Source organism: Carettochelys insculpta, chromosome 10 (assembly GCF_033958435.1).
Source record: "Carettochelys insculpta isolate YL-2023 chromosome 10, ASM3395843v1, whole genome shotgun sequence".
Classification (NCBI taxonomy): Eukaryota; Metazoa; Chordata; order Testudines; family Carettochelyidae; genus Carettochelys; species Carettochelys insculpta.
The window spans coordinates 6,085,213-6,100,332 of record NC_134146.1 but is presented as its reverse complement, the minus strand read 5'-3'; the positions used below and the strand labels follow the sequence as shown (position 1 = coordinate 6,100,332).

General features: G+C 48.3%; 1 protein-coding gene across 3 annotated transcripts in view; it reads left to right on the top strand.

The window, feature by feature from the left end:
* Positions 1-15,120, top strand: part of NGEF (neuronal guanine nucleotide exchange factor) — a 100,791-nt gene that overhangs the window by 33,050 nt on the left and 52,621 nt on the right. For 2 of the 3 annotated variants that reach the window (XM_075004510.1, XM_075004512.1), the window contains 2 exons: positions 9,399-9,614; positions 12,463-12,605. In XM_075004510.1, coding sequence (XP_074860611.1) covers positions 9,399-9,614; positions 12,463-12,605 — 359 coding nt within the window. The remainder of the gene's footprint in view (positions 1-9,398; positions 9,615-12,462; positions 12,606-15,120) is intronic. The other variant, XM_075004511.1, reaches the window with a different exon arrangement.

The window sequence follows — 15,120 nt, the reverse complement described above, 5'->3', positions numbered from 1 at the left end:
ACCTATTTTTCCATCTTTGCTGGTGACTATCATCTTGATAGACTTCCAAACATATTCATTTGCATGCACATCTCCTTCCATAGTATCCATGTGTCTATTTCACAGGAATATTAAGGTCCAATGTGACATTGGCTTTCATTGAAGAGTACATGTGCCATTCTTTTGTGAACTCCAATGCACATAATCAGACCCAGGATAATCCTGTAACCGCTTTGCTTACTGGCATTAAGGAGCTCTTCAATTACACTGCATTCTGTAAAGATTAAATATATCCTAAAATGTTTCAAGTTCTCTCAGGCTCTTTTTAGTGTTACATGGTGGGGTGGTCTCTTCTAGTCCACTCTACTGAGCACAGAAAGGAGGGGGACTACACAGAAACACTAGTTACCATACTAACATGGAGGGCTCACAAAACAAGAGCAATCCTCACAGATAGGCCCAGGCCTCCTGTTCGGATCATTAACCTCCTCAGTTATCCCATTCTATGCCCTTCTCAGGTTCTTGTGTACCCATTCACTTGACTGCTAGTCCTTTTACCACAGGCTGACCAAGCCTCCTGTTGATGTCTCCCAGAAGCAAATATTTGACATACAAGTACATAGCCAATACTCCAAATACAAACATGATACATGCATGCAAATAGCATAAACAGAACCACCAAATTATAGGCTTTTCATGGACACCTCACTTGTCCCACTTTATGCAAGATTTGGTGCAAACATATACCAGTGGTTGCAACACTGATATGGATGTTCATATTACAGTCCAATAATGTCACATTTTAATCATTTTACTGCAATGTAACTAACCAATCCTCATATATTGTAATGTGGTTATCACCTTAATTGGTGTACATATAGCAAAATTAATTATGCAGCAGACACAAACAAAGAACCAGAGTCCATTCAGTTAAATAATAGAGAAGTGGGGACCATAATGACAGCACAATAAAGAAATGAGGATTTCACACCCCCAACTATTGATAAGTGGATCCTTGCCAGACAGAAAGCTATCAGCCTAAGCTTTTGTTAAGTCTTCTAGGCTCTGCCTTTTTTTATCTGGAAATGGAGGCCTTTCTAACAGCCCAAAATGGCTTTACTTCAGTACGACTGGGTTGGGACTGGGATATGTCTGGGTTGGGACAAACTAGCCTCTGTTTGTCAGAAGCTGAAGATGGATAATGACAGGAGAGAGATCGCTTGATCATTACCTGTTCAGACCACTTACTCTGGGGCACCTGGTATTGACCACTGTTGGCAGACGGGATACTGGGCTGGATGGACCTTTGGTTTGACTCAGTATGGCTATTCTTATAGGATGTAGGAGAACATGGCCATATGTTTCTCAACCAGCTAGGCCTGCTGATTAGCCAAAGGCCTTAACTTGAGAATAAGGCCTGAGACTGTCACAGTGAGAGAAGACTCATAGGGGGCCCACTCTTTTGGGTTTTCTCTGGGCACTGCAGAACTCAGCTCCTTTTGGTACTGCTTCCTATCATGGTACCCACTGCCTTGGTACCAGAGGGAACTGAACGAAATAAAATATACCAGGTGCTTTTCTTGTCCCCGAGCATGGTGCTGGGGACGCTGCAACAACCCTTCAGCTTGGGACAATTGTGATGCTGATCAAACAGTATTCCCTGATGCTACCTGTATCTGGGTTCCAATTCACCCAGTCTTTTCAAATATTCATCTTTACATGAGCATCCCATAAATAGAACAGTTATTTGAAGACGAGAGCCATCTAATTTGCATCTTCCCTTTTTCCATCAGCTTATAAGAAGCTGATCAAATACTTAGCACAATTAACAGTAACGAAGGGGAAGGAATACTAACCAGAATAGGAAAAGAATTGTTTAATGAATATTTAGATAATTTAAATGTATTCAAGTGAGCAGGGCTTAGTGAATTTTATCATAGGACACCTAATACTTAAGGAACTAGCTGAAGCAATAGCCAAACAGTGATTATCCTTCAGAATTCTCGGAGATCAGGTAAGGTTCCAGAGGACTATAGAAAGACAAACATAGGTCCCTTTTTAAAGACAGATACTAAGAGGGCCCAGGGAATTACAGACTAAACAGCCTACCTTCAGTATCTGGAAAAACATTGGAACAAATTCAGCAATCCATTTGAAAGCACCTACAGGGTAAGAGGGTTATGAGGAATAGCCATCATTGATTTGTCAAGAACTAACATATCACATCAAACCAACCTAATTTCCTTCTTTGATACTGTTACAGGCCTGGTGAATGGGGGCAAGCTGTAAACATGATCTCTCTTGATTTTAGCAAGTGTTTTCACAGTCTCACATGACACTCATATGCAAAGTATGGAAACATGGTGTAGATGATATTACTCTAAGGTGAGTGCGCAGCTGGCTGAAAGGCTGTACTCAAAGTAGTCTGCTGTAAAACTGGAGGATGTGTCTGAGGGGGTCCTATGGAGGTCAGTTATGGTTCTATTACTCTTGAATAGTTTCATGAATGACTTGGATAAAGGAATGTGGAGAATGCTTATAAAAATCTTTAGACAACAATGAGCTGGGAAGGGTTGCAAGAACTTTAGAGGACAGGATTAGACTTCAAAATGACAAGCTGTCATCCCAGTTGGGGTTAAAGCGCCCTCTCTTGACAGCGTCGGGAAGTTATGTCCATAGGCCATTCTACCTTGTAGCTGCAAAATCACCTGGATATGAGTTCAGGTCTCCAAAAAGGTGGAAATCAATATACCAGAGGTGACTGGTGCGGGAGGCTCGGGGCGGGGGCAATGGCCTCATGCCCCCCCACCCTCAGGAAGGGCCAGAACAACCTCCCCTGTGCTCCAAACCCCACCCTTCCCCCTTGCTCTGCCCACCCCTGCCAGTCTCTTCCTCCAGAAGTACTGCCCAGATGCCAGTGGGTGCATGGGGTGGCAGTGGTTTCTACTCCTCCCCAAAGCGGGGAATTGCAGCCCTGGAGCAGTGTGAGTTAGAGCACATTTCCGTTGCTCTTGGGGTGGGCTGCTCGGGGGGGAGGGGGACTGACCCTGCAGTTATCAAAAGCAGCATAGCATGGGGGGGGGGTGCATGTGACCCCTAGTGAACCTCTACATGTCACCCCTGCAATATATCACTCATCAGTTTGTAGTCCCAGGCTCCTGGTTAGGGTACACAGTACACACTAGGGCTTCCACCCTCTGTGTGCAAGCAAAGCACTTCACTCTATGGCCCTCTGCCGGGGGCAGACAACAACAATTAGACAGTTACTGTCCTAAACATTAGCATGCTGCTGGACCCACACGTGGTTGGGGTTAGGAGGACTTGGGTGCACCCTGCTCCACCAGGGGTCAGCCCAGAACCCTAGCAGCAGCCAGAGGCACTGAGAGAGCAGGGGAATAGATCCACTGGGATGTCGGTGGGTGAGAAGTGCGGGTGGGAGGAGACAGAGAGGGAATTTGGCTTCTGGGGAGTACTGAGCACCCACTATTTTTTCCCCTGTGGTGCTCCAGCCCCAAAGCACTCATGGAGACTGTACCTGTGTATTGCTGTATCAAAACAGTGTAGTTCAAAGTGCTGTATGGGAACCGTAATGTGCAACAGCAAGCTCTGAATGAACATCTAGTGCCCAGCAGGCTAGTGCCAGGTGGATTTATACACTAAGCATTCATAAAACAAGCCCACGATGACTAGATGAAGAAACCTATATAAACAGAATCACTTCACTTGCTGCTTACATGCATTCATTTTCGAGTATACAGAAACAATCTTAAAAATCAGAGCCCGAGCGTAATAAAACTGAAGTAAAAGTCAAAGAAAAATATCATGTCAAATATGAAAGTTTGACCTGGATAGACTTTTCTGGAAGTTTTTTTTCCCCAAAACTGAAACAATCAGGTGAATTTTACACAAATTTGCAATTTTTGGCAACAAAAAGTTTCCTGCAAATTTTTTCTTCCACATCTACATCATTGCATACCAGGGACACCCCACTCCCTCAGCTCCTTGACTTAATTCCATTCACTTCACCTAGTCAGTCCCAGCCTCTCAGCTGGTTGTCCACAGAACAGACCAGGTCTATTAGCCCAACAGCCTGCAGAGCAGATGATTCCTTTGCAGGAACCTGCAACACATATCCTTTCTTCACCATCCCTGACTGAGCTGGGCTGCCTCCCTTTATCTGTCCCGCCTCCTTTTATCTGTCTCCTTCACCAGGCACATGCAGGGCAGGAGTAAGGAGGTGTGGTCTCCTGGGCTCAAAGCGATTGCTTGGCTACCACTGACACACTGCAGGGTTGAACCATCCCATCACAGGGACACAGAGCCAAAGCAGAGTCAGAGATAGAACTCTTTTGGTCAAGAACGAGCCAAAGGACTCAATGCTCCAGGGGTAGCGTTTGGAAGTCTAGGGACATACATGACCCACCTGTGGAAGTGGGCGGTCTGGCTTGTGTCCCTGGCTGCTACCTCCACCTATAGGGGCCCAAAAACCTTAGGGATTGGCAAGTTCCACAGGTCCCACACAAGGAAGACAAGGCCCAGGAGTGAAAGTTGTGCACAGATGGTACCTTTAGAGACTGTGATTACAACATGGAAAAAAAGAAACCGATGCCTAAATTTCTGTGCAAAAATAACATACAGGAGCTGATGTAACACTCTACCAAAATATAGACGTTATGCTTGTACTACTCATCATTGCAGAAAACACTGCTCAGCAGAGGCATGTTGTTTAATTGAGTCATGAAACATATTTGACTGGTTATAGGATTGGTGGAAGTTATAACTGACCCCACATTTCTCTTGTGATTCAGCTGGCCTCAGTTGAACAGGCCTATTTGTCTGTACCCCATTTGTAACCTTCACTTATGCAATACTGCCAGTGACTGGAAGTTGATGGGTTCCCCTCCCTCCCTCCCTCCCTCCCACAGTAAGGTATGCTGGTCTGGATGTGTAAGTGCCCCCAGGCAGACAGACGCAAACCTGGGACCTCTAGAGTTTAGTACAGGGGTCTCTACAGCTTGAGCTAAAGGCCAGCTAGCCTCAGCTTAGGCTGTAGAGGACACATTCTCTCTCTGTGAAGTGGTCTAGGTACCACTACATGGGACAGTTGACCACACATAGGTGTGAGAGTTACAGGTGCTCTTTTTACTTTATGTAGAAGGATGAATGCAAAAAATTTAATACAAATGGCTCTTCTTCTTACCCTCAGGAACAGCCACGAGAGGTTTTTGTCAAGTTTTTTTCTTTTTTTTTTTTTAAATTCATCTTTGTTCTTAGAATATACATGAACAATCTTAGTCCAATGGATTAATTACTTTGGAAAACTATTAGCACCTCAAAATAGGGGTTTAGAATAAAAAAAAAAGCCATAACTGTAATATTGAAATGGGCAAATGGTGACATCCAGTAAGTTATCACATGTGTAATATAGCCCTGGTCCAGGTCTGTCATATTTACAGTCTTCTAGTCCAACAGCAGCATGCTAAAGCTAAGAACATTTGCCACCCACCCTGCCTCCCTGCGAACCTGGATACTTACGCACAAGCTCCCATTCCTTCTCCACAACACACATCCACACTGAACATTGCAACCAGTGCCAGGAGGGCTGATGGAAGAGGGAAAGGCACACATGGAGATAGTTCACAGTGTCTGAATGCTTCAAAAAAACCACATAATTGCTAAAGAGGAGCTGTGCTTTTAAAAAAAGAGAAAAAAAAATTAGAGCCTGGTCTTCAAGTTGTTTTGTATTTCCTGTGGCATCAGTGAGAGCAGAAAGCACTCAGCACCTACCAGGAAGCGTTCACCATTTTGTAGGCTTCATTTTTAAAAGGTCAGTTATGCCAATAGCCAGATTCTTCCCCCCCCACCCCCAGCTTCTCACGAGTGTGGGGAGCCCTGACTTTGGGTGTGCTTCTTAAGCACTTGTTCCGATTCTAAGGAGCACTTCAGTTATAGACCTAGTGACTGAAGTAGAAATAGGTGGTATATATTTGGCAAGCACGAAAAGGCAGCATTTTTCAAATATTAAAGCTTAAAAATAAAAATATTCTTAGCCTGTCACTGTCAGTGGTTAAAAATGGAACAGGTTTATATGGGACTAAAATGTGGAATGTTCCTGATTATCACAGTAGTGACCTCCCATGGTCACAGAGGGCATTCCATTCCCCAAAGTCCTATTTTCAATTCCTAGTAGCTTTCATTTAAAAAAAAAAATTGGGGCGCACATATTTTGTCTCAGCTCAAAGGTTAGTTTATTTTGGAAAGTTTGAATTAAAGCAGGCAGGCTGGCTTAATTAACAGGCAGTTATCAGATTGTGGGAAAGTGTATTCTATTTTTGCATATAACCCTTGCTTTTTGAAAGGTTCAGGTTTGTCATAGACTGAGGGAGGCTCTGCAAAATAGGGCAATAGCCTGACTGTCATTAAATCTCTGTTCTTCTCCTGACTCTGCCACTGCTGTGCTGCAATTTTGAATATTTTACCCTATATCTCCCAGTAATTTAATCTGTAAAATGGAGATATTACTTTTCAACCTTTGTACAACATTTTAAGATTTCCAGAGCAAAAATACCACACAAGAACGAATTGTTAAAATATTTGAGTAAGGAATACTAGCATAAAGTTATTCAAGTTAAATTTATTAACCTTTCTAACATGTCAACTTCTTGTGAGATCCCTGTGAAACTCATACTTAACTGTGCTCATTTTAGCACAAGTTGTGAATGTTCCAGCATCCCATTAGTAGCTAAGTGCTTAAGAAGAGCTACCTCAGTCTTGATCCTCAGACAGGAGTGAAAATGGGCAGCTTTTAACTCAGTAACAGACACATTAAAGTAATTGCCCACACTGTAAGTATCAATTTTCTGACCTACCACAACTGTCAGTCCTCTTACCTCAGGGACAAATACTCATCTTTCAGCCACTATCCACTGATCAGAAAGACCAGCATCATTGCAACCAGCTGTTTTTAACCACTTTACCCCATTTCCAAGCCTCTAGCCCACCTCACAGTTGTCTGTCCCCCTCAGATACATCTATGTGACTGGTAAATTCTGGACCACCTGGCTTTTCCATCATATTTCCTCTTTAATTGGTGACAAACGCCTTACCCACAACCCTGACCTCAACCTCTTCTGTGAATTTGATGGAATGAGAAGTGACAAAACACAGATTCCCCCTTCCAAATCTCAAGCCTTCTTTAACAAGCCCCTGACTTTCCCTATCAGCACATCCTCACAAGAGGCCAAATTGTTCAGTAAAACTGGGGGTGATGATTTAGGAAATCCATCTATGTACAATCTATGAGTTCTGACAGACATTATGAAATTGCTGGGTCATGGATGTGGAGATAATCAGGTCTGCCTTATGCAGCTCCCAAACCAGGGACAAAGGAGAATTGTTTACCTTAATGACCATGTTCTGCCCAAACATCTATGCTAAGAATGGTTCCCTGAGAGAGGATTGGAAACTATTTCAACCAACTTTGCCTGCAGGGCTAGGATTTGCTGGGCAGAAAATTTCTCCTGAACAGAAGGAGAAAGAACCAGCGTGTTGATGCTAGCCTTGGCAACTACTGAGTGAGTCAGAGTGACGCCCTGTTGAGACAGAGTAAACCTGGGCAGAAGAAAAGCATGTTTAATGCTTTCCTATCAGTGTAGACTTGATTAATTGAGGGACGAGCCAGAAAGAAGGAAACTGAGGCAGAAGTGAGAGATACTATGTGCAAGAAAGGGGCAAAGTGGACTCTGACCTAAGCAAAAAGAATGTTCAAGACTGGTCAGGAAACTGAGGTGGGAAATACATGACAGTTAGCCTACATCTGTATCTTTCTTGTAGTGTGTAAGTCAAGAGCGATTATATTCGGAAACCTTTTTAAAGTCTTTCTATGTGTCTATTTGGTTCACCAATTACTGGACCCTCAAGAGTTAAATTATCAATCTAGGGCACCACAGCCAGCACTCTGGGAAAGAACATGGTCCAGGTGGCCAAAGGCAGCTAGGTTATGAGATCCATTATCATAAGGGGCTACCAGCCTGCCTGTGCTCAGGAAATGTGCTAAAGATTTCCAAGAGCAGAGAAAATGCTACAATCTATTCTGCATAAGGGAAACTTAGGAGCACATGAATCTTACGTATTGGGTCCCCAACACAGCAGTCTGGAGAGATTTTAGACCAGAAGGACTCTACCAGGGATTTGTGTGACAACTACTGCAAACCCACAGGGTATCTACAGAAACCAGTTCAGTGTCTCTGGATTTATACTACTGTAACTGGAAGAATTTGGGCCAAAGTATTCTGGTGCATTATTTGGCAAATAATGCAGTATAATAGAGACAAATGTGCTTTTTAATTTTTCCTTGAGATTCACATATGCATTTTATTGCTATTGCTTAACTTGTATTGAAAAAACTAAAGCCATATTTATACATGCAAAGGGGAAAGTTAAGGTTTACCTGGGAAAATTAAGCCTCAGATTTAATGTGACATGAATGACTTTTTTCTGTGTCTTCCCTGCTGCCAGTTAGCAAGTTGTAGCTGAGTGACACACAGCCTGTCCATAAGATTTTAGACTGATCAGCAGGGCGTGACGGTAGCATAAAGATTACCTGAATGAAGACAGATTTTAGAATGCTGAAAGTATTGACACAAACAATACATCCCTACAGAGCTGACAATTCTTAGGTAGAGATGGGAGGGCTTGGAAGATGGTGGAAAAGGTGTAACGGGGAGAAAAGTAATTGTTCGGTCTGTGAGGTAATGTGCTATTGGAGGAGAGAAATATTTTGAGCCTGAGTTATCCTCCATCTCGGAATTTGCTTTCTGTAGAAGAAACTCACAATGTGCACAAAATTCAGGCAGTAATCCAAGACAACCACCTGTCCCCTCCGGTACATTCCCCTGCCCTGCTCAATCTGCTCCAGGGCAGTCGGGGCAGATGAGGCAGGAGAAGGGGCTCTGTGCCCCAAACTGTGTGTGTAGGGGGAGGACCTATGGTCTGGGTGAGAGGGGCAAGGGAGAGGTCCTCTGTATGCCCGGTGGGCTGGGGAGTCAGGGGGGCAGGTCTCTGACCTCTGGGGGAACGTGGCGGTGGGGCTGCTGGAGTGGGGAGATTTTGTGGGGAGCAGGGATCTCTTGGGGGGACCCCTCTGAGTGACGTGCGCAGGGCTCTGTCACCTGGGCTGGGGCACAAATGCGGGAGGCTCTGCCTGCGCAGGGACAGCCTGGGAGTGCGGCTCGGTAGGCAGGGAGGGGCCGCGGGGCGGGACGGGACGGGACGCTCTCCAGGCTGCTCCCCGGGCCTGGGGGCTCCCGCCGGGCCGGGGCTGAGGGGCCGGTCGGTGTCCCGGGGGCGCTCGGGCCGGGGGTGTTTCCGCCGCGCACGCGGCCGCTGCAGGTCTCGCTCTCCCTCTCCCTCCCGCGCAGGCTGCTGCCTTCCTACCCCGGTTGCCGTGGCAACCGCCCGGCCTCCCCCAGCCCCGCGCCGCCTACGGAGTCGCTCGGCAGCAGCCGCTCGGAGCCGGACTCGCCGCCGCTCGCTCAGCCTCGCATGGAGCTGCTGGCAGCGGCGCTCAGCGCCGCCTGCGCCCTGGACCGCGACGGCTCGGCGGAGAGCGCGGCCGGAGCCCGCCCGGCCGACAGGTGGGGGGCGGGGGCGGGGGCGAGCCGGGGAGGGGAGGGGAGGGGAGGGGGCGCCCCCGCCGCGGTCCTGCTCACCTCGTGCCGCCTGCCAATGGGCCGGACCCTGCGCCGGCTGCGTCCCACCGCTGCCCCCCTGACCCAGAGCGCGCCGTCCCGCGGGCGCGGGCCGGGGGCTGCCGTCAAAGCCCCCCCCGCACACACACCCACGCCCTCCCTCCCCGGGGCTGCCCTCCAAACCCCCCCAATACTGCCCCCCCGGGGCTGCCCTCCGACCCCTTGTACCTCCCGCCTGGGGGGGCTATCCGACACCCCCAACCTCCCGGGGCTGCTCTCCAACCCACCCCTCAAATACCTCCCCCCAGGGCTGCTCTGACACCCCCTTCCCCACACATCCAGGGCTGCTCTACAATACCCCCAACCAACCCCCCTGGAGCTGCTCTATGACACCCCCCTCAAATACCACCCTTCCAGGGCTGTTTCCTGACCCCCACCCCGCAATCCTCTCATCAAGTTCGGGGCAGCTCTCTGTCCCCTTCTCCCCTCACTTGGGACTGCTCCCCAACCCCAGCAAATCCTGCCACCAAACCCAGGCTGCTCTCTGACCCTTCCCACTCAAACCTCCTCACCCTACCTGGGGCTGCTCTCTAATTGCCTGCCACCCAGCCCCAGGTGCTCTCTGACCTCTCCACCCCCATACCCTCTTCTGCCTAGGGTTGGTCTCCACCTTAAATTGCCTCACCCTATCCCAGGACTGGTCTCCAACACCCGCACATCCCTCTGCCCCCAGCTGTTCTGTGACACACCCCCACTTTCATCTCATCACCCTCCCTTCCTGGGGCTGCTCTCTGACACCCCCCGCATCCCATGGTTGTTCTCCATTCAAATCTCCCTCACCCCATCGAGGACTACTGTCCAACTCCCCCACCCCAGCTGCCTTCCTTGCCTGGGGCTCCTCTCCATTTCCACCCCTACCCCTGAAAGCATGCTGCACCAGCTGGGGTGGATCTTTCTTCCCCTCACCTTTTCAGCTGCGCCACCTGGCTGAACTTCAACCCTCCTCCACCCCCTTACTGACCAGGCTTGATCTCTATTCTAGTTCCTTCACCCTCGGTAAACAGGAGCTGATCTCCATCACACACACTCTCTCTCCCCCCAGTAGCCATGTATCAGCTGGGACTGATTTCCCTCACACTTCCTCCCTTTTCCTGCAACACCGCCTGCAACAACCAGACAGATCTCTGTTTCTTCCTCCTTTCAGTCCTCCCCATCTCCTTGTGCCAACCCTGGTTGAACTCTATCTAGATTCCAAACTCTAACCTAGATTCCAAACTCTCTTCCTACATCAGAGTGTGTGTCATAACTCCCAGAAACCCCACTCCCCATGCAGTGGAATTGAAATGCATTTATCCCCTGTCCTTTCAACCTGAGCTGTGTGAACTCCAGCCAAAATTCATTTGTTTTACACATGCATGTGCTCTGAGGCTGACCTTGTGAGTGAATCCAGATGGAGTCACGGGAAGTGATTGCTGTCCTTGCAGGAGCAAAACCTCCACTCCCAGTGCTCAGAGACACATCCTAGAACACAAAGGGGAGGGGGGGGAATAAAGGAATGTGCCTGCCCTATGGATGTGAATCACAGGTTAGTTCTGAGATACTATTTAGGGACTCTGGGTGTGAATGTCTTGCTGGCCACTGCTGCTGGTGGGGCTCTCCACCCTCCATACTCCCCAGCGCATACTCGAGGAGGTGAGGGCTGCTTTGCCTCCCGCTGCTTGTGTTTACCTTAGCCATGTCCTGCAAGAGGGTGCACCCCGCACCCCTCTGACCCCCTGGCCCTTCAGATCTCTCCATGGGCCCATGACCCCGCAAGCCACCCCGACCATCTCCCCCACATCGCCCCAGCCAGCTGCACACCTTGCAGCCGGTCCCCTTCCAAACTGCACCAAGATGTCATCTATACACATTTGTGCTTCACACGCTCCATTTCCCCACCCTTGCATCCTGCCCTGTCCACATGTGGCAGGACCTTCTACCACCAACAGAGGGTGGGGAGCCCCGGTAGGCAGCCTGTATTCCACCCTAGTCCCATGGCCCACTGGGGACATTAATTGGAGGATCCTCCATGGAGCGGTGAGCACAAGCATTTACCTGGTGTGATTCACTCCCCTCCCTGACACCTGTTCCTTTAGTGGCACAAAGAAGACGCTGGCACACATCTATCTTGAGTGCGCCAGGTTGCAGCCACTCTTCTGGCTCCTCCAGAACCTCCTGCTGAGGTTCTGGCTGCACTTCTCCCCACAACTTCTCATTCTTGCACACCCCATCCGTGGCCCCACTAAGTCGCGGAACCTCCTGGTCAGCCTCCTCCTAGCCATGGCCAAGGTGGCCATATACAACACCAGGCAGAGGAGGCTGGGCGAGGGAGGGACTAGCGACTGTGGGGCCTATTTCCGTTCTGCAATCCATTTATGAATCCCTGTGGAGTTCCTCTGGGCAGCGTCCACTGGCTCCCTTGACACCTTTGAGGAGCAGTGGGCATTTTCCAGGGTTCTCTGCTTGTATCCCCTTCTGGTTCCCTCGTTTTGACCCTTTAACCTCTACTCCTGTCCCTGTTTTCTTTTTAGTTGTCCCCCCAGAAGCATTTAGGGCCATGTGTCTTTAGTGGCTTCCCCCTCTTGACCGGGGCCTTTTAGTCATGGGCGGGCTGCGCCCACCCACTCCTTGGTTTCCAACAGGCACTGCTGCTGGTGCGAGACTCCTCTGAGGTATTTGGAAGCTGGGTGTGTCAAATGCTGGGGTGGAGGACAACTTCATTGACAATGCCTGACTGTATATTTCTCTCCCAAAGAGAATCCCCTTCTAGGGTTGGACCAATGCTTACCCCTGATGAAAGCCCTGTGCTCTCACAGTGTCCAGCTGCTCTCCCTGAGGCTCTGCAAATGATCCACCCCATGTCAACTGACTCATGGAAAACCCTCATTGAACAAATAGGTAAGGGCCATGGTTCTTGTGTACATACATTTATGGGCTGCCCAAGGCATTGTGCTCTCTGTCAGAATTACTGTCCCTGTTAACCCAGGTAATGTTCCCAAGTTTCTAGAATGTGAAGACTGCTCACGCAGTTCTGATGAGTGAAGACACTGAATATAAATGAGAGAGAAAATAGTTTAAACACTTATATAAAACCCCTTAGAACTAAATTTGCCCTGAAATTTGTAAGAAGTGGTTCAGGTAGTTTCTTTTCTGGCCTTTTATTCTTCGTTCAGAATTCATAACAGGTAAGGATACCATACATTCCAGATTTTCCTGGATGTTAGCTCCTTGGTGTGAAATTGGTGGAACTCCCTTAGCTCTTAAGATTGCCTGTAGCAATAATTGAAGAGCATAAACTACCCATCTTAATAGCAGTCAGGTACCACTCTCTGCTAAGTAAAGATACTGTTCTAAGATGTGAAAAAACCTCCTCAGAAGAGAGAGCTCCTTATCAACTATCAATTCAGATCATCACTGGTTCCCAACATAGTATATGATTATCAATCATTTCTGATACAAGAAAAACATGGGACCTTATCAGCACTCTGCTATGCTAGGTGCTGTGAAGGAAGAGCAAGAAACAGCATCTACCCAATAAAGCATTTAAATAGACTACACTCATCCCTTGTTAAATGAGTACTTCCAAGTAGTCATTTAAATGAGGGACACACATACCTACCTTAGTTCACTAGATGAGTGAACTCCCCCGATAATATGAGCTTTACCCCACTCCCTGTGGCTCCAACCCCCTGTAGTCTGACCCCCCCGCCAGCCCCACAGCCCCAACCCGCTTCAGCCTGACCTCCCTGCTGGCCCGTGGCCCCAAACCGCGGCAGCCAGACCCTGCTGTTGGACCTGCAGCCTGTCCCCCCGTGAGCGCCGCAGCCTCAAACCGCGGCAGCCAGACCCCACTGTCGGACCTGCAGCCTGTCCCCCGCCAGCCCTGCAGCCCCAAACTGCGGCAGCCTGGCCCCGCCCCCACCAGCCTCACAGCCTGACTGCCCTGCCAGCCCTGTGGCACCAAACCGCGGCAGCCTAACCCCCCTGCTGGCCCCACAGCCTAACCCTCCCCACCGGCCCCACAGCCCCAAATGGCATCAGCCTGAACCACCTGCCTGCCGGCCCTGCGGCCCCAAACCGTGGCAGCCTGACCACTGTGGTCCCAAAGCATGGAAGCCTGACCCCCAGCCAGCCCCGCAGACCTAAAGCACCACAGCCTAAACCCCGCTGCCAGCCCCGTGCACCTAAACTGCCGCAGCCTTATCCCCAGCCCTGCCGGCCCCCAGACCCCAAACTGCCACAGACTTAACCCCCGCACCTGCTCCATGGACCTAACCTGCAGCAGCCTGAACCCGCTCGCCCATCCGCCCACACCACCCCCATGGACCCAACCCACCAACAGATTTTAACCCTCCCTGCCGCTCATGGCCCCAAACTGCCTCCAGCCTTTAACCCTCCCCAACCCACTCCCCCCAAACCCCAGGTTCACTTACCTTTCAAAAGTAGCGCCACCTGCTGTCACTTCTTCCCCAAGTTAGGAGAATGAGATCCAGAGAATTTTACATGTATTTTAGTATCCCTCTTATGAGTTTTCGCCTGTGAGCAGAAGGTTGGGAACCAATTGTGCTCATATAGTGAGGGATCAGTGTACACAAATAAATAGACCAGGGTTTCCCAAACTTTATATAGTTGGTACCCAGTTTTTTGCAGTACCTTTTTTTGCAACCCAAAAATATAAATGCATATAAAAAAATGAATAAATTTTCACTGTTTTATTTATTCACAATAATAATAGTACATCATAATATAACTCTGGATATAAAATACTTAAGTGCCTAACTTATTATTATCCTAATTATGTGGGAAAATATGAAATGTACGAAATTAATAGGATTGTGCACGATAATTTGTATATCTTCCAAGGACCAGTACTGGGCCACAGACCGCACTTTGGGATACACTGAAACAGACAATCATGAAAACAAAATATGAAAAAACAAAACCTCTGTTACCTTTTTAAAAACTAAACGGGGTATTTCCCCCTCCCCTCATTTTCCAGATGCTCCATCCATTGCTGATCTAGTGTGCTTTTCTTTCCATCCTGGCTACGCCACAGACATCAGAAAGGGGGAAAAATAATAATAAAAGCAATCAAAAGATAGCTGCAGGCCAAAACTATCTAAAAGCAAACGCTTGCAGTTAAGGCAATCTAGCTGCTCCTCTCTACAGGAAGCAGTGGGAGGTTCCTGTCTCCTCCAGGGCATGCTGGGGATGGGAGATTGGACCAGAATTCCAACATAGCTGCTCTTATAATAAACCTAATAAGTACTGTTCTTTCAACAAGTCTCAAAATAAAATTTAACATAAAAACCCTTTTGAAAATAACATCAAAAGTTATGTACATACACATTGAACTTCAGATAGAATGCATATACCTGTTAAATATTATTATGCATATGCTTTCCTATTGAAT